The following is a 27,479-nucleotide window of genomic DNA, read 5'->3' as shown; positions in this document are numbered from 1 at the left end:
TTATCTCTAAAAGGCTCAATTTTACTACAATCTACAATCCAAAATATTGGATTGTACAGATATTGGATTGTAAGATATTGAATAATGAAACATTATTGAGACAAGAGCTGTCCTGGTTGCCATTGGCTGAATATTTACCGTATGTTATAGGGGCAGGTGATTGTACTGAGAGGGTCAATAGTACAAGATAAAAGAGTTCCTAAAATACTGGCAATAGGGAGGACCCGGCCCCCAGGAAACGAATATTCCGAGTAAATAATAATAGTTAGGTTAGAATAACTGTCTGTAGTCTAAGGTAATCCCCCATTCCACACTCAACAGGATGAAAGGAAACCGACAGTATTGAATGGAATCTTGAGTTATCAAATAGGTCCCTTAAAAGTGTCATTAGACGAGAACTCCTGGATGGATTTGAAGAAAGTAGAACAGTGCAAACTGGAACTAGTAGGTCCATTGTTCATCACAATGAAATGTGTGAAGTAAAACATGTGTATGGGGCAAGTAGCAAAGTCAGTAGACTAACAGATGTTGTCACAGCTCGTATAAGACTTGGCTACAGGTATCTCTGGCAGTTCGGCTTGTATAGGGATCTAGATGAAGTAAAGTGTAAAGTGTGTGGACATAGGCAGGGACACACACTCGAACACTATATCTTGGATTGTTGTAAAATTGAGCCTTTTAGAGATAAATCTAAGCTCACTCTGTATGATATGGCAACCTATCTTATTACCATGGATAAATTACCTGAAATCCTTGCACTGTACCCACATTTTGCTTCCAGTAGATGAACGACATATGAGATTCAGAAACAAGTAGTGTATTGTGAGGACTAATAATAAACAGAAGCTCCCCTATGACTCTGTAATATCCCCATTGGCCAAACTATTATGTATTAACGACAAGACCTACCATTAATGTATGAAGACTTACTGTAAATATGTAGCTCTTGTAATAGCACTTTCTCTGTAACTAGCTGACATTGTATCTATAAGGTGTGAAGGATTGAAGAAATTGTTTATGTAATAATCTAAGATGAGGTCTGATAAAGACCTTTTGTGCCCTCTGTAATGCTTTTGCGCTACCGCTCACAGGATGAGTATGGGGTGCACAATAAACTAGCCGCCTTCGGCGGCAACAATCAATCAATCTCCTATCTTATACCTTATATATTAAACCCTCTAATAACCCCCCATATACATTAATGTAACTATTTACTTTACCACTCTACCTTACGTTAAACACCTTGGTCCACATAGACAGGATACAAGGTTTACGATTACGAAACTAGGGTAAAGTCTACTTGGAGAACAGCACTTGTAACGCTTGAAGCGCCCTGGGTAGCTATGACCCACGTGGTACACTAGTCACAATGGAGTACACTTAGTGATGCCAAAATACTGGCTTAAAATACCTCTAAACAAAACACACACCTAGCTAGTAGCACGATACATTAATGGGTACTTAACTTGTAGAACATAGATTATAGGGGGAGGAAGACCGAGCCCCACAGGGAAAGTCAGAACGCCACAGCTGCCAGCCAGAGAGAAGAGAGAGCACAGCCGTTGTTGTTGTTATAGATTCAGCTACTTGGAACAAGCTCCAAGTAGCACGGGCTATGGTGAGCCCGTAGTGGACTTACCTGGCACAGGAGTGGTGCGTGATGTGGATGGAGCACAGCCGTTGTTGTTGTTGTTGTTGTTAAAGATTCGCTATCTAGAACAAAATGTTCCAAGTAGCACGGGCTATGGTGAGCCCCTGATATATATGGAGTACAGCCGCTCGAGCTTGTTTAAGTATGCTGCCGGGACGGATACTCAGCTGATCGTACAGCAGCAATCATCACAACTTTACTCCGACATTTATTACTAGTTACTTTAATAATTCTAAGAATAGCTAATAACTAGTTCAATATTATATTTAATAACCAATAAGCTCAGAGTCTGAATGCTCTGTGAGAAACAAGATTCATCTTACGTTTGGCAAGGACGACGGGAATACATGCGTACCCCAGGTTTAAGGAGCCATGATATAAATGTTATTGTTAATTAAATATCCTTCTCACATGATCCAATGCTATGAATTAATGTAAAGTAATTATTTAGAGCTCAATTTGACCTCTGGTTTCCAACTAAGAACCCAGGGTCGTAACACTACATAAGAACGACCCCACCACACAAAATGTTCTATTACGTTGTCACAATGTTGAAACAACGTAAAGATGACGTTGTAGATATATAGTGTGTGCTGGGAGGCTTCAAAATTTAGAAGGTATTTAGAGACAAAGTTTTCCGTCGACTGGGACTAGAAGTCTATTGGGCATATTAAGGCTTCCATAGCCAGTGGGTGACCTTTCCCACGATCCAACCCACAACAGTCGCCTAACTCAGTTTGCCAAGTGATCATAGTCATCAGGTGCAGGATCACCTCTAGGGAACCTATTGACCTTCCTCAAGAAGCAACTAACAACAGTTGCCTAGCTCCTGGGAACCTATTTACTGCTAGGTGAACAAAGACTTCAAATGTTAGAAATCTCTAGGCCAATTACTCAGAATTCCAGCAAACATTTCACCGTTCTTGTAACATTATAAAGACAAAATGTTATTGTTGTCAGAACACTCCTGTATTATGTTGACATTCCGAATGTACATTAATGCGTTTTTAGGCTTATTATAACGTTGTAGACACAACATGTGCTTAACAAAATGGTTACATTTGTATGATTTAATAAAAATTCTACTAATTACATTGTCAATTGGTTAAGGTTTCCAATACACATGATAATGTGTCGATTCGAATGAACCAGTTTGGAAAGAAATATAATAAGGAAGGATTCCAGAGACACCTATCTGCTGCCCAACTGGATAGGCGGTGCCACTTTGGCATGAAAGTGTTAGATGATCTCTGTCCTAGTCATATAAATTGCTGACCACCATATCGTGGATAATAACATTTCATTCACTTGAACTATTGGAGCTTTAAACCGCAGACCACTCAGGCAGCAGCCCGCATCTGTACCTACTGAGCCATCATATTCCACAAAAAAGGAAGGATTCCAGATACACCTATCTGCTGGCCAACTGAAACTTCAGGCATTCCCCAAGTGCTGGTGGCTCAGTAGGTAGACCTACAGGCTCTATCACACAAGACAGTCTTATGTGGTCTGCGGTTCAAGGCTCCAATAGCCCAAGTGAATGAAATGTTATTATCCACGAGGTGGAAGATAGTTGAATAACGCACTTATAATTCAAATAGGGTTATCTTGGGTATTTTGACATGATTTCGGGGGTTGACGTCCCGCCGGCCCGGTTCTCGACCAGGTCTCCTATTTATTACATACCCCCAGGAAGAAGCCCGTAGCAGTTATTTAACTCCCAGGTACCTATTTACTGCTAGGTAACAGGGGGCATCAGGGTGAAAGAAACTCTGTCCATTTGTTTCCACCTCCACCAGGGATCGAACCCGGAACCTCAGGACTGCGAATCCGAAGCGCTGTTCACTCAGCTGTCAGGCCTCTACTGTATTAGGGTCAGCCGTCGTATTACTTGATGTTTTTTTTTAATTCTCATAATTCTTGGATCTCAGTTAGTCTAATAATCACTAGTGTCACTACATACCAAGTAATGTAACCGAATATTAATAGTTTACGTGGACTCTAACAGTATAAATGAACACCAATAGGGTAAGTGAAGAGTGTGGAGTCATCAGGTTAGTACAAGAGAGAGGGAGAGAGAGAGAGAGAGAGAGAGAGAGAGAGAGAGAGAGAGAGAGAGAGAGAGAGAGAGAGAGAGAGAGAGAGAGAGAGAGAGAGAGAGAGAGAGAGAGAGAGAGAGAGAGAGAGAGAGAGAGAGAGAGAGAGAGAGAGAAAGGGCTGCAAAACCTTACATAAAGCACAAGTTCGCTCTCATCTAGAGTGTGAGCACCACTCTCCTGGATCGCCTGCCCACCATCATTCATCAGACTGTTGGACAAAGTGGAGAGATGGGCAAGAAGGTTCATCTCTAGTCTTGACTAAGTCTGGTGGGAACGGTCGGCAACACCGTCGTGACATTGGTGTTCTTACTGTTATGTACAAAGCCAACATTCTCAAAGTTCTGCACCTGGCCCAACTACGTGGACAACCAAGAGTTTGCATTCGTAGCACTAGGCTCTCAACCTTCAACAGTCTTATGCTGGAAGTGCGTTTCTCAAGAACATCACTCCATCAGCGATCACTCATTCCTAGGATAACTCGTATCTGGAACTTGTTCACTCAACATGTTGATACACGGGAGATCAGGTCAACTGGCCACATGAAGGCTCTGAGATCAGTTGGCTTCAGGCTCATCCTGTTCTTTATATGATTGTTACCTAATTGTGTTGATGAATAAAGTTTATTCCTATTGATGTATATAATAGGTTCATGAAATAAATGAGTTTCTAGGAGCAGGTTTCAGATGAACTGAAGCAGGATAACAGCTCTTGCTTGCAGTTTCACTAGGTACGTCAACTGACAGCCGCCATGAACCCGTCTTAGTTAAAAAAAAAGTGATTTTAATATTTTCCTACCACAAACGTGGCCACACATTTTAGGGATCTGTTTAGGGTTAGGGATCTGTTAAACATATTATTCAGTGATTTATTGGGGGAAAGTTACGAGGAAAGGCTGCGGGAAATGCACCTTACGACACTGGAAGACAGAAGAGTAAGGGGAGACATGATCACAACCTACAAAATCCTCAGAGGAATCGACCGGGTAAACAAGGATAAACTATTCAACACTGGTGGGACGCGAACAAGGGGACACAGGTGGAAACTAAGTACCCACATGAGCCACAGAGACGTTAGAAGGAACTTTTTCAGTGTCAGAGTAGTTAACGGATGGAATGCATTAGGACAGTGATGTGGTGGAGGCTGACTCCATACACAGTTTTAAATGTAGATATGATAGAGCCCAATAGGCTCAGGAATCTGTACACCAGTTGATTGACAGTTGAGAGGCGGGACCAAAGAGCCAAAGCTCAACCCCCGCAAGCACAAATAGGTGAGTACACACACACACACACACACACATATATATATATATATATATATATATATATATATATATATATATATATATATATACATATATATATATATATATATATATATATATATATATATATATATATATATATATATATATATATATATATATATATATATATGTCGTACCTAGTAGCCAGAACGCACTTCTCAGCCTACTATGCAAGGCCCGATTTGCCTAATAGGCTAAGTTTTCGTGAATTAATGTTTTTTCGACTACCTAACCTACCTAACCTAACCTAACCTAACTTTTTCGGCTACCAAACCTAACCTAACCAATAAAGATAGGTTAGGTTAGGTTAGGTAGGGTTGGTTAGGTTCGGTCATATATCTACGTTAATTTTACCTCCAATAAAAAAAAATTGACCTCATACATAATGAAATGGGTAACTTTATCATTTCATAAGAAAAAAAATAGATAAAATATATTAATTCAGGAAAACTTAGCTTATTAGGCAAATCGGGCCTTGCATAGTAGGCTGAGAAGTGCGTTCTGGCTACTAGGTACGACATATATATATATATATATATATATATATATATATATATATATATGTTTCATTGAATATGACCGCATATTCTGTATTTATTATTTTCTGGTTTAGGGCTTCTATCCCTCTAACTATTTTCTTAGCATCAGGGCTTAATTGGAATAGGAGTTCTCCAAAACTCATTTTCGTACTTTTAAGGTGAAGAAAAGAAGTGATTTACTATAGAGTGTATTACACTTATTTGTATAATTTGCACGACGTTTCGAACCTCCATGGTTCATTCTCAAGTGAACAATCTTACAATACTAGTTGATTTTATACCCGCATTAGGTCAGGTGATAATACAATGAAGGTGAAAAACATGGGGGGATACATAAGGGATAAACATAGGGGCTGCAGAAGGCTTATTGGCCCATACGAGGCATCTCCTATCTAAACACAAAGATTAATCCAGTGTAATTGGCCTGTTATGTTGGACATTGTCTTCTGTGTTGGCATCGATATGTTCTTGTCTTGTCCTTACTCTCATGGTGGGTAGAGTAAATAGTTCCGTGATTTGGGTGTTCATGGTAGGTCGCTCTATTCTTATGTGAATTGCCTCAAGAATTTGTAATCTTCTTGAATCTTGGGTTTTGTCTATTATGCAAGTATTCTTGTTCAACATTTCTCTTGTTAGAGTAATGTCATGGGCTTGTCTCATGTGATTCCTAGGGGCACCAGATTGAAGATGGCATGTCAAACGCCTCGTCAGCTTGGTCGACGTCATACCTATGTACTTTGAAGGTTACATCCTTCGTGGGGGCAAGTGTACATGTATACAACGCTTGACTGCTGTAGAGGGTTCTCCGTCGGCTTCGGGCTGTTTTTGATAAGGAGTTCGGAAGTCTTCTTGGTTTTGTAGAATATTATCAGGTTTATGTTTTGGTTAGGAGTAGTGCTTTACTCCTTTACGGATTATTTCTTTCATTATTCTTTCCTCTTTTATATGTTCACTGTGCATGGTTGATTTGTAATATAATTTTATTGGGGGTGTTGTGGTTTCTGTTCTAGGTTCTGAATTATACCAACGGTCCAAGTGTCTTCTTATAGCAGCGTTTATTTCCGCGTTGCTATATCCGTTGTTCACCAATACCTGAGTTACTCTTTCAAACTCTCTACTCACGTTGCTCCATTCAGAGCAGTGGGTAAGCGCTCGACGAATATAAGCATTGAGAACACTGGCTTTGTATCTTTGGGGGCACTCACTTCTACCGTTCAGGCATAATCCTATGTTGGTGGGCTTGGTATATACGTTGGTGCTTAAAGAGGTTCCTGTTTTTGTTATTAGTACATCCAAGAATGGCAGACTGTTATTTTCACTATTTTCATGTGTAAATCGGAGTACTGACTCTCTCTCTAGGTGTCTTTTTAGGTCAATTAGTTCATCTGAGTCTTTTACTATTACGAATATGTCATCTACATAACGGCAGTATACAGTTGGTTTTTGTCTGCTACTGAAGACCCTATCTTCGATGGTTCCCATATAAAAATTAGCAAATAAAACTCCTAAGGGGGAGCCCATTGCTACTCCGTCTATCTGTAAATACATGTCTCCTTGTGGACTGATGAAAGGGGCTTCCTTTGTACATGCTTCGAGAAGACTTTTCAAGTGTGGCTCAGGTATGTCTAATTTGGGGGTGTTCTCGTCTCTGTATACTCTGTCCAGTATCATTCCTATGGTTGTGTCGACTGGGACGTTGGTAAAAAGGGATTCAACGTCCAGGGAAGCGATGATTCCATCGGGCTGGGTAGATTTGATCAATTCTAGGAAATCTGCTGATGATTGTAGACTAAACTTACTTGGAGTGTATGGAGTTAGGAGTTCATTGAGTTTTTTTGCCAGGTGATAAGTTGGGGTTGGTATTTGGCTGATTATAGGGCGTAGTGGGTTACCTGGTTTATGCGTCTTAACATTGCCGTAGGCATATATGGTGGTGACCAGAGTGGTGGTGGGTGACCAGAGTGGTGGTGGGTGACCAGAGTGGTGGTGGTGGGTGACCAGAGTGGTGGTGGGTGACCAGAGTGGTGGTGGTGGGTGACCAGAGTTGTGGTGGGTGACCAGAGTAGTGGTGGTGACCAGAGTGGTGGTGTGTGACCAGAGTGGTGGTGGGTGACCAGAGTGGTGGTGTGTGACCAGAGTGGTGGTGGGTGACCAGAGTGGTTGTGGGTGACCAGAGTGGTGGTGGTGACCAGAGTGGTGGTGGGTGAGTGGTGGTGGTGGCCAGAGTGGTAGTGGGTGACCAGAGTGTTGGTGGGTGACCAGAGTGGTGGTGGTGACCAGAGTGGTGGTGGGTGACCAGAGTGGTGGTGGGTGACCAGAGTGGTGGTGGTGACCAGAGTGGTGGTGGGTGACCACAGTGATGGTGGGTGACCAGAGTGGTGGTGGTGACCAGAGTGGTGGTGGTGACCAGAGTGGTGGTGGGTGACCAGAGTGGTGGTGGGTGACCAGAGTGGTGGTGGGTGACCAGAATGGTGGTGGGTGAGGTTCTTGCAAGGTAAGCATTATAGAATGAATTGTCTGAAAGAAGATATATGTTATATCTTATGCTTTATATATCGTTATTTGGAGCAGTTTTGCAAACGCTCCGTTGCTTGGGATATAGCGAAGCGGGGTACACACTGGGGTTATATATATCCTTAGAGATCATAAAATGTATAAATATAAACAACAGTTAACTGTTTAACCAGATACGTTTGGTAAACGGTAGTATAAAAATCTAAGTATAAATCAAACCGGGCGCCATACCTCCGCTACAGGGACGCCATCTGGGTGGGTGGGGGCGGACTGGCCAGTCACAACAAGCCGTCATCAAAATCCCGCCACTGCTCTACCCGCTACGTTAACGGCTGCTGTTTTACATTCCCATGGACCTTTGTGTGGGTTAATAAGTCTATACATACTATAAAAACACCGCTATAAAGTGATATAAGTGTGTGCAAGGTTATATTAACACTGCGTGATGTACCATGAGGGCCACACAGACAGTCAACAACACACCACCACAGCAAGCACACACCGCACGCTGAGCACTACTCAGCCGTTTAATACCAGTGGACCTTTGTATTGGTGGTATAGACTAAAGCTCAAAGTGAATAGATACTATACGACACATAATTGATATCAGGAAATGAGTTTCTAAAACTTTAAAAGTGATATAAGATAATAAAGAGAAGTGTGAGGTACTGGCACACCGCCGCCACACTAGCAGATATACCAGCCACACCCGACGCCATGCCCAAGGAGCCAGACCCCATTGTACGAAAACAACACCACTTCATCAGTTAATCATTACACACAGCGACCTACACTTGGGTTGCCATGTGGCTCGCTTGGAGGTCTTTCGGCAGGTTCACAAGACTTGTGTCTTGACCCATGCAGGATCTTGCAAGGTTAGTATTATAGAATGGATTGTTTAAAAGAAGATATATATGTTATTTCTTATGCTTTATATGTCGTTATATGGAGCAATTTTTGCAAACGCTCTGTTGCTTGGGATATAGAGAAGCGGGGTACACCCTGAGATTATATATTTCCCTGGGGAGCATGGTGTACCTCTCAGTGAATATCCCTGGTAAGCATGGCTTACCTCTCTGTGTACATCCCTTGTAAACCTCTTGATGTGTCCTTGGTGAGCATGGTGTTTATCCCTGGTGTACCTCTTGGTGTATACATTCCTGGTGAGCATGGTGTACCCCCCTCGGTGTATATCCTTAGTGAACATGGTGTACCTGTCAGTGTATATATCCCTGGTGAGCATGGTGTATATTTCCCTGCAGAGCAGTTTGTAAATGTCTCTGGGAAGCATGGAGTATACAACCACATGGAGCACTTTGTAAAATATCCCTGGGTAGCATTGTGTATATATCTGTGCAAAGTATTTTGCAAATATTTCTTGGAAGCATGGTATATATATCTCTGGGAAGCATTTTGCAAATATCCATGGGGAGCATGGTGTATTTGTTGCAAGTATATACACACTTGCAACAGGCTTAGGAATTGCAACCGAATTCAATAGCTTCTTTTCATCAATTGGTCTAATCTTGAAAGAAAAAATCCCAGAAACCCAGACACATGTTACGACATGTCTCACCAGCAGCTATCCTAACTAAACTCTTCTTACCAGTCAGCCCAACAGACATTATATATATATATAATTCAATCACTTAAAACCAAAGTTGGGAGCATTAGTGAAAATACCATCTATGATATATAAGAGTGCTGCCCATACTCTTGCACCTCCCACAGCTCTGCTATTCAACAAATCTCTTGTGTCATAATTTTCCTGATATCCTTAAAAAGGCAAGAGTGACACCAGTTCATAAAGGAGGTGAGACAGCTGACAAAAATAATTACAGACCAATATCAAATCTACTTATACTTTCAAAAATATTTGAAACAAATATTTACAATTAGCTCTATTCCTACTTTGTAAAACTTAACATATTAAGGCCATGCCAGTTTGGCTTCCATTCCCAAAACAGTACCAGTGATGCCACTATTAGTCTGCTTAATATAATCTACACAGAACTTGACAAAAACGAGTTCTCAATTGGCTTTTTCATTCACCTGAGAAGGGCCTTTGATAATGTAAACTGTACCTACTTCTTACTTTGATATTGCCTCTTTACAGCCCTTGATACTGTAAACCATAACCATCTCTTACTTAAACTTCACCACTGTGGTATCAGAGGCCTTGCTCTGAACTATATTCGTTCACATCTCAGTGACAGACACCAATATGTAGTCATCAATAACATAATGGTATAGTTGGGGAGGTTAACAGTAGGAGTGCCACAGAGCAGCATCTTAGGACCTCTCCTTTTTCATATATACATCAATGAATATGTCAAGGTTTCTAATATTCTTAAACCTATAGTATTTGCTGATGCTAATACTTTCATCTATTCTGACCCCAACCCCCCATACACTAAATAATATTGCCTATAATGAATTTTTAAAAGTCCACTCATGGATGTCAACCAACAAATTCACACTGAACATAGATATGATCTACTACATTTTATCTGGTAGTAAATTATCAAATCAAATTCAACTTTAGATAGACAATGTTAACATTTGCAATAAAAATGAGGGAAAGTTCCTTGGTCTATACGTATTCAAGAGACTGAACTTCAGAACCCACATATAAGACAAAGACAAAAAAAGTCTTAAAAACATTCGGTATACTTTCTAAAATCCGATACTGTATTATGTTCTCCACTCTGCTCTCCTCTCATTATGCTATGCGCTAATCTTTCCCCATCTTACATATGGTATCTGTGCATGGGGTTCAACCACTGCAAATTATCTCAAGCCCATCATCACTCGGCAAAAATCTGCTTTCAGAACTATAACAAACTCTGTCTTCAGGCAATACACTGCTCCTCTGTTAAGTCCCTTAATATGCTAAACATATACTCACTCCCCACATTCTCATGTGCTATTTACATGATAAAACCTTGTTCCTAAATGAAAATCTTGATCTGAAACTATTCCTTGATAGGCGTAAGAGAAACCATGAGCACAACACCATAAATATCTCTTTGATATACCCAGAGTCAAACTAAATCTGAACACTCCATGCAAATAAAAGGGCCCAGTCTTTGGAACTCACTCGCTGTTGAATTAAAAAAATTCCAACCTATACGCTATTCAGAAGTAACACCAAAAATTACCTAATTTCATCCTTATAGTTTCCTACCTTGTGCTACAAACTCACACTGTATCTTGTACTGTCCACTTCCTCAATATTAGTACTTAAGACGTATAATCTATCGAGGGACAAGTGACCGCGAGGGACGGTCGGGAAGCAAGACACATGTGCATCCTGGAAGTCAGGACATTCAACAAGGATTCTTCTTGATGTTATCTTGAGATGATTTTGGGGCTTAGCTTCCCCGCGGCCCGGTCCTCGACCAGGTCACCTTTTTGTTACACCCCCTCCCCATGAAGCAGCCTGTTGCAGCTGTCTAACTCTCAGGTACCTATTTACTGCTAGGTAAAAGGGGCACCAGGGTGAAAGAAATATTTTGCCCATTGGTCTCTGCCTCCACCGGGGATCGAACCCGGAACCTCAGGACTATGAATCCGAAGCGCTGTTCACCCAGCTGTCAGACGCCCTGCCAGAATATGCAGATGTCAGGATATAAACGACCTTAAGAGGGGTAATGCAGTTTGGACAATAAGGAGCAGGGCAGCGCTCCATTAAGTGCCCATGAGTTAAGCGTGTATGGCCAAGATGCAACCTCGCCAGAGCCGTTTCCCACTGCCGGTTATGGCGATAGGAGGAAGGCCATGGGGACACATTACTCTTAAGAGCACGCAATTTGTTACCAGTAACAGAAGACCAACAACCCTACCAACGGGCAAGGATGGAGGAATGAATTGTAAAAGTAAAAGTTGGAGTAAGGTATACCTTTATGGGAGATGGGACAATGGCAGATAGCTTCCTTAGTGGCAGCGTCCGCACACTCATTAAAAGACACACCGATATGGCTGGGAACCCAGCAAAACTCCATTGTCTTAAATCTACTGATGGATGGATTGATGGATGGTAGAATGTATAACACGAAAATAAGATATGTTAGCAATAGGGGAGAGAGATGGCGGACTTGGCGGCTCTCCTCAGGAAAAGATAAATGATAGCGGTGTTTCAAATTAAGGATGGCTTCCTCAAATTTGTAGTGTATACACGCGCGGGAGAATGTGGGGTAGGCGTCACCGCAATTGAGGCAGTGGGCCTGGGAAGAAGAACACTCTGAGTAATCCGAGTCCCCACACATGGGGCAAGAGACACTGCACTTGTTCGTTTGAGGGCATCATGCCCAAATTTCCACCACTTACTGCAAAATCTAGGAGAGGGAATGTACTCTTGAATGGAGCATCGGGCTCCAGCAAGATTTATAGAAGGCGGAAGGGTCTTACTATCAAAAGTAAACTTCACAACGTGAAGAGGCTGATGACAATGCCCACGAGGGGAGTCGAGTGAACGTATCAACCTGGAGGACAGAATGGCCTTGGGCTTCAAAGATCGTTAAATATCCGCGTGGCAGTCTTTCAGGTCCCTGACACCAGTCGCAACATGGTGCGGGAGTCTCCCCAATGCTAAACAATACAGCTAAGCGGGCAGCTGCATCCTAAGAAGGAGCAGCAACGACACGTGTACCAAAATGTGTAGGGTTAAAAGTAACAGAGGCATCAACGAGGTGTTTATTGAGGAAGAAATCATCAGGATGTGAAGAGTTCAGATGGTTGAGATCAAAGTATTTAGTCCATGTAGCAGGAATGTAACAAGGTGTTGAACGTATTAGCACTGGTATTAATCGTGTGAGGGCATTGGTGGGGGAGTGGGTGCCGAGTACCCCCAGTGAAAGGGAGGGTAAAAGGAGCAGTTGTCACAATGAAAGAAGTAGCCACTCCAGGTGATGAAGTGGTCACCACTGGGGGCTTGGGGCTGAACCCTACCACAAAGGAGGGAAGGGGAGCGAAGGGGGGGGGGGGGTTAGACGGGAGGGTCAAAGGAGTAGCTTGGACTGGGCCCAATGTAGTGGGAGCTACAGAGCTCGGTCTTCCAACACAGTCTGACTCGGGGGCTTGGTTTTTCAATACCATGATCTTGGGAAGTTATAAGAGGATCATTCATTGGCATAGAAATGAGGAGGTAATAATATAATTCACGAATGAGCCCCCATGCCCACTATGGAGCCACAATTAGAGGATAGGACACCCAACAAGAGACAAGCCGGGGGGCCTCCCTAGGGGTACATCGTGAGAATACGCCATGCAATCGCCACCTTAAGAACCTTCAGTCCATCGAGATCGGGTTTAGCAACAAAAGGAGGATTGACAATAAAAGCGTCCCCTTGCTCACAAAGTCGGGTAAACCAGTACTACCGGTGAGAGAGTGTGCCTCCCCAAACACCCAGGCGTCAAAACAAAAGATGTCCGAAAGAATAATCAAGACTAGCAAAAGATCGGCGGGAAAAACAATGAGAAAGGAGAAGAGGGAGAAGGAAAAACGAAACATAAGGAAGAGAAAATAGTGACCAGCATAATTAGTGAAGACGACAGCAGGAGTATAAGGCTTCAAAAGGATAGAGGACCGTCCCATGGAGCATCACATCCCAGCAGCTGTCTACCAAGCCCCCTCACGACAAAGGGCTGGAAAGGGAGGGGAAATGCATATTAAAGAAACATCAGGGACTTTACAATCAGCCTTACAGACTGATGGAGGATCATTCTGGGTGCTGAGGGAATACGTAATAATTAGCTACTGTAACATTTAATATTCACCGGTGTTTATTTACTTAATTACTGCTGCCATAATATTTAGCAATGCTAATTTTTAAGTCTTTTCATAAAATACATATTCATTAATAGTGACACACAAAAGATTTAGAATCAGCATGACAAACTTGCAGGATTTAAATGGAGAAAATAGATTGTGTAGTGCAGAAAAAAAGACTTATGTACTGTTTGCCTTATGCTGGGAGTGCTCTCGAGATGTGGCACAAAGTAATGTTTTTAAGAAGAATTGTGTTCATGAATGGTTTGTTAAATCGCGACGTAACTGCCAAGAAGGCGATAAGAAAGAAGCGTTTGCAAAGAACTTTCATAATCGCTTCATGAATCTGACTCTGGACTAACAGATAACAAATAAGTTTCTCTACCTAGTTTCAGTTTCCCTATATTACCCGTATGCCCTGAGTGCGAAGGGTGAGAGTAATCTAGGGACACCCTCCGTTAATATGGTTGGGCTGGAATTGGTAGTTGTGCTGACCATTCGTGTTCTAATTACATAAGAACATAAGAACAAAGGTAACTGCAGAAGGCCTATTGGCCCATACGAGGCAGCTCCTATTCTATAACCACCCAATCCCACTCATATACTTGTCCAACCCGTGCTTGAAACAATCGAGGGACCCCACCTCCACAATGTTACGCGGCAATTGGTTCCACAAATCAACAACCCTGTTACTGAACCAGTATTTACCCAAGTCTTTCCTAAATCTAAACTTATCCAATTTATATCCATTGTTTCGTGTTCTGTCCTGTGTTGATACTTTTAATACCCTATTAATATCCCCCCGGTTATGTCCATTCATCCACTTGTAAACCTCTATCATGTCACCCCTAACTCTTCGCCTTTCCAGTGAATGCAACTTAAGCTTTGTTAATCTTTCTTCATATGAAAGATTTCTAATTTGGGGAATTAACTTAGTCATCCTACGCTGGACACGTTCAAGTGAATTTATATCCATTCTATAATATGGCGACCAAAACTGAACTGCATAATCTAAATGGGGCCTAACTAGAGCAAGATATAGCTTGAGAACCACACCAGGTGTCTTGTTACTAACGCTGCGATTAATAAATCCAAGTGTCCGATTTGCCTTATTACGAACATTTATGCATTGATCCTTTTGTTTTAAATTCTTACTAATCATAACTCCCAGATCCCTTTCGCAATCCGACTTCGCAATCACAACACCATCTAGCTCGTATCTTGTAACTCTATCATCATTACCTAACCTCAGAACTTTACATTTATCAGCATTAAACTGCATCTGCCAATCCTTTGACCATTTCAAAACCCTATCTAGATCAACTTGAAGTGATAGTGAGTCCTCCTCCGAATTAATTTCCCTACCGATTTTCGTATCATCGGCAAATTTGCAAATGTTGCTACTCAAACCTGAATCTAAATCATTTATATATATTATAAACAACAGAGGTCCCAGGACAGAGCCTTGAGGCACTCCACTTACAACATTTTCCCACTCTGACTTGATTCCATTTATACTAACTCTCTGTTTCCTTTGGTATAGCCATGCCCTAATCCAGCTTAATATAGCACCCCCAATACCATGAGACTCTATTTTTTTAATCAGTCTTTCATGTGGCACTGTATCAAAAGCTTTGCTAAAGTCAAGGTATACAACATCGCAATCCTTACCACTATCAACTGCCTCAACAATGCTAGAATAAAAAGATAACAAATTTGTTAAACATGAACGGCCATTTATAAAACCATGTTGCGACTCAATTATTAATTTATGTTTTTCAAGATGAAGACGAATTTTATTTGCTATTATAGATTCGAGTAACTTTCCCACAATAGACGTTAGGCTAATTGGTCGATAGTTAGACGCAAGTGATCTATCTCCTTTTTTAAAAACTGGTATCACATTAGCAACTTTCCAAAACTCTGGCACTCTGCCTGACTCTATTGATTTATTAAATATGGTTGACAGTGGGTCACAAAGCTCCTCTTTGCATTCTTTAAGCACCCTGGCAAACACTTCATCCGGCCCTGGGGATTTGTTTGGTTTGAGTTTTACTATTTGTTTAAGAACATCCTCCCTGGTAACTGCTAAACTCGTCAACCTGTCCTCGTCCCCACCCACATAGACTTGTTCGGCTGAAGGCATATTGTTAAGTTCCTCTTTAGTAAATACAGATACAAAATATTTATTAAAAATACTACTCATCTCTTCATCACTATCTGTTATTTGACCTGTCTCAGTTTTTAATGGACCTATCCTTTCCCTAGTCTTAGTACGATATAACTGAAAAAACCCTTTAGGATTTGTCTTTGCTTGCCCTGCTATGCGGACTTCATAGTTTCTTTTTGCTTTCCTTATCTCTTTTTTAACATTTCTAACCAGTTGTACGAATTCCTGTTCTAAAGTGACCTCCCCATTTTTAATCCTTTTGTACCAAGCTCTCTTTTTACCTATAAGGTTCTTCAAATTCTTTGTTATCCACTTTGGGTCATTAGTATTCGATCTATTCAATTTGTATGGTATACTACGTTCCTGTGCTATGTTTAGAATATTCTTAAATAAGTTATATATTGAATCCACATCGAAATCCCCATTTAAGTCACCTATCGCTGGGTTCATGTCTCGCTCCAAGACCGGCCCACACCCCATACCCAAGACTTTCCAATCAATTTGACCCAAAAAATTTCTTAGGCTATTAAAATCAGCTTTTCGAAAATCTGGCACTTTAACAGAATTTTCTCCTACTGGTCTATTCCATTCTATGCTAAATCTGATTTCTTTGTGATCACTGCTCCCTAGCTCACTCCCTATTTCGATGTCATTAATTTGCGTTTCCCTGTTTGTTAACACTAAATCTAAAATATTATTTTCCCGTGTTGGTTCCTTAATGTGTTGCGTAAGAAAGCAATCGTCAATTAATTCTAGAAAATCTTCTGCTTCACTATTCCCTGTTTTGTTCAACCAGTTTATTCCGCTAAAATTAAAGTCACCCATGACATAAATACTGTTAGATCTAGATGCTCTAGATATTTCATCCCATAGATGCTTTGCTTCCATTCTGTCTAAATTTGGTGGCCTATATATTACTCCTATTATAATATTATTAGCTTTTTCGTTTAATTCAATCCAAATAGTTTCTGTGTGTGGCTCTGTTTTGATTCCCTCTTTGAGACTACATTTCAAATTGTCCCTAACATATATAGCTACTCCACCTCCTCGTCTAATATATCTATCTGTGTGAAATAGTTTAAATCCATATATTTGATATTCAGCTAATAGTTCTCTATTTTCTACATTCATCCACGTTTCGGTAAGTGCAATAATATCTATTTTTTCTGTGCAGACAAGAGCATTTAATTCGTTAATTTTATTTCTTAGACTTCTACTGTTAGTGTAATATACCCTAAGTGAATTGTTATTTTGCGGACCTTCTCTTTCCCTGATCGTTTTGCCAATTCCTTTCTCCCACAAACACATACTTTTATTACCTCCTTCCTCCAAATCAATTCCCATACCTCTATCTACTAACAGTTTAAACCCAAACAAACACCTCTAACCACTTCTTCTAACGAGTTCGCAACAGCAACAACCCCAGCTCTCGATAGATGCACCCCATCACGAGCATACATTTCATTTCTTCCATAGAAGTGTTCCCAGTTGTCTATGAAAGATATTGCATTTGATTTGCAATATCTTTCCAGCCGGCAATTGACACCAAGTGCCCTCGATATCCATTCATTTCCCACTCCCTTTCTTGGAAGAATGCCACATATGATCGGGATTCCTCCCTTGCTCCTAACTAACTCTATGGCTGTTTTATACCTCTGAATCAGTTCCTCACTCCTAACTCGACCAACATCATTTCCTCCCACGCTAATGCAAATAATGGGATTGTTCCCATTACCAGCCATAATATCATTCATGTTGTTTATAATATCACCAATGCCAGCTCCGGGATAGCAAACCCTTAACCTGTTCCCCCTATCTCCAGCACAAAACGTTCTATCCAAAACGTTTTAATTGAACGGATTTCCGTACAACTGTGGGAATGGGTTAAACTCTGGTAATTCATACTCTCACAATCTATACAACCTTTCCAGATGTTGGCGGCAATGTGGTGTTGGGCGGCGAGGCTGCTGCTGGTGCTGTTGCCGATGGCTCCACCTCTGCTGCGTGCTGATGACCATCTCCTACTGCGTTACTACGCCGCCGTCATGAGAGTGGTGCGTCCAGTCTTTGTGCACGTCTTACATCTTGTAACTAAGAAGAAGAATCTCAAGCAACTCCTCTTTGATCTTCCAGGATACTCGAAGAAAAAGTACAAAGCAGACTTCGAGCGTAAACAAAGGCAGCAGCTGGATGATAATGTCTCAAGTGAGAACTATGACATAACGCTACTATTCACTTTGCTCCAGAAGGTAGGTGGTTTGGCAGAAGAAAACGATGCCAAATGGTCGACGCTGGGGACATTGGAGAACAGATTAAGAAAACTTAAAAATCATCGAAATATCTTAGCTCATGAAGAACTATCATTAACGCCTGAGGAACTGCAGAACATTCTATCCAACGTTGAAGAGCTTTGCCGTGAGGTGCTTGTGTTAGCTGGCCTCAGATGCCGAAGCCTTGTGAGTGAGAATGTTAAGGTTATGGAGGAGGGTCTGAGTGAGGTACTAACAGGAGGTGTTGACCTGTGGGAACCATACAAGGAGGCACTCCACAATCTGCAACAAAAGCAGTGCAACATCTTAGTAAGGGAAGGGAAGAAAGAGATCAAGGAACTTGCTAAGAACCTTCGCATTCTTAACCCGTTTGTGTGGTTGATGGAAGATAACTTTGCTCACTTGGATGTGAACCAAATATTTACAGATTTATATATTGAAGGTCAAGGGCAGGTAGACACCAAAGATTTTTTTACCACTCCTCTTCCTACTGGGCAGTATCCGGATGTTCTGATAACTCACGGGTCACCTGGGATTGGAAAGACGAGTTTGATAAGATATTTTATCCATGATTGGCAGTCAGTCTCTCCTTCCATTAATGGGATTGATGAGTTTGACATAGTGTTGCCAATAGAGTTAAGACATGTAACAAGTGAAGACGCCCGAGCGTTGCTCTGTGACGAAGTCCTGTGTAAAGCTTGTCATCACCTGAAGTCCAGTGACATCATCCCGACACTGAGGGAGGTGTCTACTCTCTGGTTGCTGGATGGTTATGACGAGGCTACTAAGAAAACAAAAGGGCTAGTTAAGGAAATACTAAAGAAATTCCCTAATTCAAAGTTCATGATTACCACTCGTACCGATTGTCTTCATGAACTTCAGATGTTAGTTAGTGATCTTCATCGTACTCAAGGAGTGTACCATTTAAGAGGCTTAACTCCAGACAAGTGGATTTCTTATGCCAAAAAATTGTTTTCCGTGTCAGTTCAAAATGATATTGATAATCGCAGGGATTCTTGCAGGAGATTTTTACAGTTCATGAAAGAGAAAGAGGAAGATATGTGGGAGATCTTTAGTGTACCATTGTTTGTGGTTGTTCTTGTGGTGCTGTGGCTGGAGAAGCCTTCTGACGTCACCGAGGCTACCACAGTCACCAGACTCTACCACATCCTCATCAACCACATTATCAACAGGATGACCAGACGCCTCCAACTGTCAACTTTAAGTCTCAGTGAAAGCCAACTTCGAGACAAGATAAACAGTTTTCTTAATTTACTTGGTAATATATTCTGGGAAAACTCTCAAAGGTATAAATACGTCCTTATTGATTATCAAATTAAAGAAATAGAGAAACTATGTGAGAAGTCTGGGCTGCCGTTTAAGGAATGCATGTCACCGTTCTTCCTGGTGATAGTGAAGCCATCAATCACCGGGACACAAGAAGAGTATCACTCTCTCCACAGGACGGTGCAAGAGTTCCTCGCTGCTCGAGCATTCTGCGACGCCATGATAACCCAGGCTTCTGACGTCCTCACCATCGCTGCTCAGTGGATGGTTAAGCACAGGGAAAATTTTACTAAATATTTTCCCAATGAAATTGAAGTTCATGGAAATGATAATAATAAGAGAGATTTTGTTATGAATAAGCTCTGTGAGGGAAGCGATAATGTGTTTGATAATTATGACTTTGTGGAAAAAAGTATATTTTCTGTAAATTGTTTTTGTCCATATGTGCTGGGGTTAAGTGTAGATTTTGGTGATCCTGGTGAGAGAGAGAGATATTTTTGTCGCCAGTATTTCACATTTTGCTTAATAGGAAGCTTGATGATACCATTTATTTGTGGCATCCTCAAATTAAACAATGAATTAACACAAAAAAGGGCAGAACAAGTAATTTATGTTGTTATATGTGGTCAAGATAAGATTAGAAACTATGCTCTTTGGTTACGTCTTTTGGATGAAACTTATAGAGACTCTGTGTTCCTTAAGGAGTTAACATCCCAAATATCTCCTTATCAATGGAATCCCACACGAAACCAGCTGTGGCAAGTAGGACAACTTTTACAGTTCGTAACCCCGGAGTCGCTGCTCGTTCATCTTTGTGAATTATCTGAATGCATCGATAATAATTTCATTGAAGGACTTCGTATACTTTCCAGATTTCCAATTAGAATCTCCCTTGATTTAAGAAAAGGGATGAACAAAGTTACAAAAAGTTCCCTCACATTTACTGAGAAGTGCTTGTCACTCCTGCTGGCATCAGACTCTTCATGTCGACTAATTGCTCTCGGTGGTCCCCTCAACAAGCAAAGTTTAAGTATGCTGTGTCATGCTCGACACCTTGAAGATCTGTTTGTAAGAGTCGACACTCTGGAAGATTTGCAAACCTTAGCTCAAATTACAAACAATTTACAAAATCTTACGAACCTGAGTGTCTTCATAAATTTTGTTTTCTCAAATATTAATTACACATTACTCCCAACATTTAGCATTAAACAACATAAAGGAGCAAATCTTAGTTTTGCACAAGTTCCCAATGAAGAATTTAGCGCAAATACTCAATGTTTACTTCATGAATTATATTTGAAGCCTCACAAATGCTCCCCACCCAAGGTTACAAGCCATAAACAAATACACAAATTTGTTAATGTCCGCAGAGGAGGAAAAATGAGTTACCTGTGCAAACCAACATTACCAGCGCTTCCTTATCCCATCCAACTTGAGGGACTGAAAACAAGTGGGATTTATGAGTTCTGTCGAACGATGTGGAACTTGCCGTCTGTACACTGCCATTCTCGATGTGGTGAACGATACAGTGATCCAGTCCTGTGTTGGGACAAGTGCAGGCACATATCCATCAGAGCGCCACAACCAACGAAACACCAGTGGTTCCATTGCCACAGAGCAATTAGATATCATCAGTCATGCTTTAAGAGGTTAAGATCGTTTTACAACATTTTGTGGATGATAATTGTTGAAAACTATAAGCCAGAAAAACTAAGATATACAAAATCATATGATCCAATCATCAAAGTGTTCTGTTATAATATTCAGGATCAGCAATTATTGAACAATGAGTGGATTAATATTACTTCCCTTAAAGTGTGTGAACTTCTGATGTATGAACACAAGATTTGTATCCAACAGCATCGCAAACTTCTGACACACGTGAGAGAACCTTCAATTCCTGTCTCCTCGGTTCAACTTGCATTCATTGATCCATTCACTATAGACGCAACAACATTCAGATCTATGGTGCAGAAGCTCTGTCCAACTCCCTGTATGATTTATGCATTAAACATGTCAAGGAATTCGAGTGATACAGACGTGGCTCATCGTGTATTACATCTTTGTCAGTCATTCCCAAGTATTAAAAGTGTAGCAATTAAATATTGTATTCCTATGGATCATTCGATTAAAAAAGTTGGGGATATAATTGAAAAATGTGCACCACATTTTACATATAGTATTTTTAATAACTTATATATAGAATCTTAAATAAGCGGATCCTTTTATGTGATCTACTCCCAGAATTTCATGTGTAATATATTTCATTACAATAACATAATTATGTCGCCTTCACGGATGCCAGAAGTTGATTAGCAGTCATCAAGCCCAACACACAAATGACAATGGAATAACGTTGCGTCGACCCATCATCAACGTTACTTTGACGTCATTTAAATGCACATACTTAACAGTCAGTGGGCAAAACATGCTCTAGTTCGTTGAATGAACTTCGTTTGTTTAACATGTGCCCAGAGTTAGACTACCCAGAAGACACGAGACATAGGCACAACGTTTTTTTGAATACATTTACGTCAATTCAAAGTTGTAAAAACGTAATAATCTAAAAAACGTTGTATTTAAGTTATGTGTTTGTTGGGTGATCTTTAAGGAGCGTAGTATTGTCACTACAACAGGCAGCCGATCCATATATTGTCTTCGCAGTAAAGATCTAAATTGATATTTAAACCTTCATGAAGAAAGACGACAGAGGAAACGAAAGAGGGATGAAGAAAACGTGTGTGTGGTAAAAAAATGAAAGAAATACCTTAGAAAACGGAGCGTAGAAGAAGTAAAGAAGAGGAAGAAGAAAAAGAGAGAAATATTTACACCTTCCCGTTAACTTTCCCCTCTGGTCCTCCCGAGGATATAGGAGCCATTGTGACCTGAAATGTCTACAACAGGGAAAACCTTACCCAGTAACTGCTATCTAAAGTTAGTTGGCAATTATTTTAAGTCTGGAGAGAATTTACAATACTGCAAGGAACCACTGACCAAGTTTCCTCTCCTGCAGTGGGTTTGTTTACAAATATATTTTTATACAAATACACGTGTTTAAATATTTATATATATATTTGGTTAAAAAAAATACTTATTATATATTTATAATTTTAAGGTAAAACTTTAAATTTGATCTGATTGTATTGGTTCCAAAATAATATGCTTCCAAGCTTTATTTAACTTTATTATTCATTTAAATAAGAACAACTTGAGAAATCATCTAGGGACTATTCGGGTTTTCAGCTGACCCATCTTGCCGATCGATATTCGTACTGTGCTTTAGCTTAAATGTACAAATAGGAAGTAGAAAGGCCGCCTCCCTGCTGGGAAAGATCAAGTTAATTCTGTACCGATTTAAAATTGTGTTTGCTTTTGTTTTTAACTTATTATTAAATGAATTCGCTTTCTTTTCTTTTATACCATGAATACAGTATGCTAATTTGTCAGCATTCATTAACTATCACATTGAGTTTGATTATTGATTTATATATTCAATTTAAGTCATGTAACGTGTTGCAGGCTGTAGTGTTGACAACAATGTATTATAATTATTGAGGGTTTGTTAAGAGAATAATTGATTCAAATTAAGTAGGTGAAAACTAGAATGTGTTTGAACCGTTTTTCTTTATCTTGTATATTGTAATAAACTCTTTATGCCTACCTTTGCCATTTTTCCTCCATGTGAAGATAAAATTAAAAAAAAATTATACTTATATAAGCGTATAATTATACTTATAGTAAGGGAGGCGAAGTTCAGCTTGTTTGGGGCGCCAGCACCCATAGAGCTGGCCCCAATTTATTCATATGGGACCTCATACCCATCCTGTAAGTTGAAGTGGACCCCATACCCATCATGTGAGTTGTAGTGGACCCCATACCCATCATGTGAGTTGTAGTGGACCCCATACCCATCATGTGAGTTGTATTGGAACCCATACCCGTCATGTGAGTTGTAGTGGACCCCATACCCACCCTGTGAAATATAATGGACCCCATACCCATTCTGTGAGTTGTAGTGGACCCCATACCCATCCTGTAAGTTGTAGTGGACCCCCATACCCATCATGTGAGTTGTAGTGGACCCCATACCCATCATGTGAGTTGTATGGACCCCATACCCATCATGTGAGTTGTAGTGGACCCCATACCTATCATGTGAGTTGTAGTGGACCCCATACCCATCATGTGAGTTGTATTGGACCCCATACCCGTCATGTGAGTTGTAGTGGACCCCATACCCATCCTGTGAAATATAATGGACCCCATACCCATCCTGTGAGTTATAGTAGACCCCATACCCATCGTGTGAATTAAAGTAGACCCCATAACCATCGTAAGAATGTTAGTGGACCCATGGGCATCCTGCGAGTAGTAACAGACACAAACCCATTCTGTAGGTGGATCTGGAAAGGGTTATCAAGGTACATAATGGGCTTGGGAACATTTAGCTAAGGAAGTTAGTGTTGATAAACTAGTTACACAGTGTAAGGTAAATAACAATAATGGGTTTAAGAACTGGGCCACGATAGCCTCCAAGCTAAGAATTTAATATTTATGCTGATACAGACCTGGACTAGGTATAATAAAGCATTTAAACAACTAATTACGAAACCTGTACATCTTTCCTTAATCATGACAGTTTTTTCTACACTTATTAAATAGTTTACGAGCTTAGAAACTTCACAACCCAAGGTTATTATTGTTATAAACAACCACGTAGTGCTGCGGGGCTCACAAACCGTTCAACAGATGTAAACAAAGCCGCCATGATTAAGGAAAGATGTACTGGTTGTGTAAATGTTTAATGACTCCCGGTCCTGACCACATGAAGCTGGACGGTACCTCCTCTGGGCTGTGTTTGCTACTGTTGATCTGTACAGGTAAGTGTGTTTCAGCAGCTTGGCAGACTCTGCCTCCCGTTGGCTGTGTATATTTCGGAATGCAGAAAAACGTCACAATAACGTGGGTGTAACAAATACCCTCTTCCCCCCCCCCCTCTCGGTCTGACCTGCATGAAGCGAGACCGTCGCTCTACTGTCCATCCCAAGTGGTTGGGCACCATTCCTTTCCCCAAAGTCCTATCCCAAATCCTTATCCTGACCCCTTCCCAGTGGAGGTTGTAATAGCTTGGGGCTGTCCCCCTGATATTTCCCTTCCCTTCCCACTCACGTTCCCTCCCTCCCCCCCAGACATACGAGCAGGCGACGTTGACGTAACATTGATTTAATGCTGATTCTACGTTCATTTAACGTTATTTTAGCGAGGATCATAGGGTGATTCAGCATTGATCCTACAATAGTGTAGTGTTGATCCTGTGTTCATTTACACTTGTTCACTTGTATACTCTGGATACTCCTCTTGTTCACTCACCAGAGGAGTGTGAGTCAGTGAGTGTGAACAATTGGATCCTGCGTTGATTAGCGTCTATTCCATGCTGGTGAATCTTCGTTGATTTAGTGTTGATTCTATGTTGATTTAGCATTGACACTACGGTGATTTAATGTTGATTCCACTGTCGGTTGGGACTTACGTCCAGGACAGATCAACACCACAAGTGTCCAGGACAGATCAACACCACAAGTGTCCAGGACAGATCAACACTACAAGTGTCCAGGACAGATCAACACCACAAGTGTCCAGGACAGATCAACACTACAAGTGTCCAGGACAGATCAGCACCACAAGTGTCCAGGACAGATCAACACCACAAGTGTCCAGAACAGACCAACACCACAAGTGTCCAGGACAGATCAACACTACAAGTGTCCAGGACAGATCAACACTACAAGTGTCCAGGACAGATCAACACTACAAGTGTCCAGGACAGATCAACACCACAAGTGTCCAGGACAGATCAACACCACAAGTGTCCAGGACAGATCAACACCACAAGTGTCCAGGACAGATCAGCACCACAAGTGTCCAGAACAGACCAACACCACAAGTGTCCAGGACAGATCAGCACCACAAGTGTCCAGAACAGACCAACACCACAAGTGTCCAGGACAGATCAACACCACAAGTGTCCAGGACAGATCAACACTATAAGTGTCCAGGACAGATCAACACCACAAGTGTCCAGGACAGATCAGCACCACAAGTGTCCAGAACAGACCAACACCACAAGTGTCCAGGACAGATCAACACCACAAGTGTCCAGGACAGATCAACACCACAAGTGTCCAGGACAGACCAACACCACAAGTGTCCAGGACAGATCAACACCACAAGTGTCCAGGACAGATCAACACCACAAGTGTCCAGGACAGACCAACACCACAAGTGTCCAGGACAGATCAACACCACAAGTGTCCAGGACAGACCAACACCACAAGTGTCCAGGACAGATCAACACCACAAGTGTCCAGGACAGATCAGCACCACAAGTGTCCAGGACAGACCAACACCACAAGTGTCCAGGACAGATCAACACCACAAGTGTCCAGGACAGATCAACACCACAAGTGTCCAGGACAGATCAGCACCACAAGTGTCCAGGACAGACCAACACCACAAGTGTCCAGGACAGATCAACACCACAAGTGTCCAGGACAGATCAACACCACAAGTGTCCAGGACAGATCAACACCACAAGTGTCCAGGACAGATCAGCACCACAAGTGTCCAGGACAGACCAACACCACAAGTGTCCAGAACGGACATATGGGGGATTGAGTTATTTGTTTCATCTTATTACGTAATATTTTATCCCCCGATTAATATCAAACAAACTATTAACTCCTTATTAATTAATTATCACTGAATTTAAATTATAATTGGTATTAAATAGAAATAATAATTGTTATTGAATCGACTTGTTATTGGATATCTTTCACGTTGAAATTAATTGCAACTGAATTGGTATTCAAATTAACTTTGTAGTTTCTATTGCATGTAGATTGGAATGTAAATTGAACAACACAATTAAGACTGCATTCGACCTTAATTTATATTATATAAACTGGGGGGCATAGATGCATTGTACTCTTCAAAAGCCTTATTAGTGACCCATTTCCGTATTTGGGTTTGCCTATTCTACTAGCTTACCCTATTGGTTATAGTCCTTTGTTAGTTATAGTGAACCCCTTGCAGTTCACAGACAGGCTAATTAAGACCGAGGGCTTATGAGACTTTGAGGAACTTAATCCTCTCGGGCAACAAAGACTAAGATTCAGATTAGGCTCCATTAAATTGTTGTTTCTGGCAAATGGTGAGAAATTTGTTGACACTAAAAAGTTTTATAATTCTATGTACATATTTATTTCTTTATTTGTTAATTTATTGAAAACCATTGTTACGGATATCTTACGAGCCCAGGATATCTATGGATATCTTTCGGCTTTTGATATCTTATGGCTCTGGATAGCTAATGACTTTGAATAACTTTCGGCCCTGGATGTCTTACGATCACGAATGCTTCTTTACAGCTTTGGATATATTATTGCCTGGATATCTTATGAAGCTGAATATCATACATCACTGGAAATCTTGCGGTCTTGGACATGTTACAGTACTGGATATCTTTATCGCCTTGGAAACCACATCAGACTGGATATCTTACGGCATATTGGACTTATAGGCCTGGATATTTTACATCACCGGAAATCTTTCGGAACTAGAAATCTTACGTAACTAGATATCTTATGGTTCTGGATGTCTTATGGCCCTAGATATCTTAAGGTTTTGGATATCTTGCGGATCTGGATAACATCCTGATCAGAACATCTTGTGGCACTGGATAACGTAAAGCCCTTGATATCTTACTGCTCTAGATAGCTTGCGTCCTTGGATATCTTGAGGGTCTGGATATCTTACGGGTTTTGGATATCGTACAGATCTGAATATTTTAATGCCCAGGATATCTAACGTCACT

The 27,479-nt window shown here is 41.0% G+C and overlaps 1 protein-coding gene across 1 annotated transcript; it reads left to right on the top strand.

Moving 5' to 3' along the window:
• The first annotated feature begins 8,368 nt into the window (after positions 1–8,368).
• On the top strand, positions 8,369–22,402 carry LOC138367340 (uncharacterized). The gene is made up of 2 exons (XM_069328772.1): positions 8,369–8,984; positions 17,981–22,402. The coding sequence occupies exon 2, from the start codon at positions 17,981–17,983 to the stop codon at positions 21,815–21,817; it is 3,837 nt and encodes a 1,278-aa protein (XP_069184873.1). The 5' UTR covers positions 8,369–8,984; the 3' UTR covers positions 21,818–22,402.
• The last annotated feature ends 5,077 nt before the right edge of the window (positions 22,403–27,479 follow it).

The sequence above is a fragment of the Procambarus clarkii genome, chromosome 22 (genome assembly GCF_040958095.1).
Source record: "Procambarus clarkii isolate CNS0578487 chromosome 22, FALCON_Pclarkii_2.0, whole genome shotgun sequence".
Taxonomy (NCBI): domain Eukaryota; kingdom Metazoa; phylum Arthropoda; class Malacostraca; order Decapoda; family Cambaridae; genus Procambarus; species Procambarus clarkii.
This window is presented reverse-complemented; position numbering and strand designations above follow the sequence as displayed.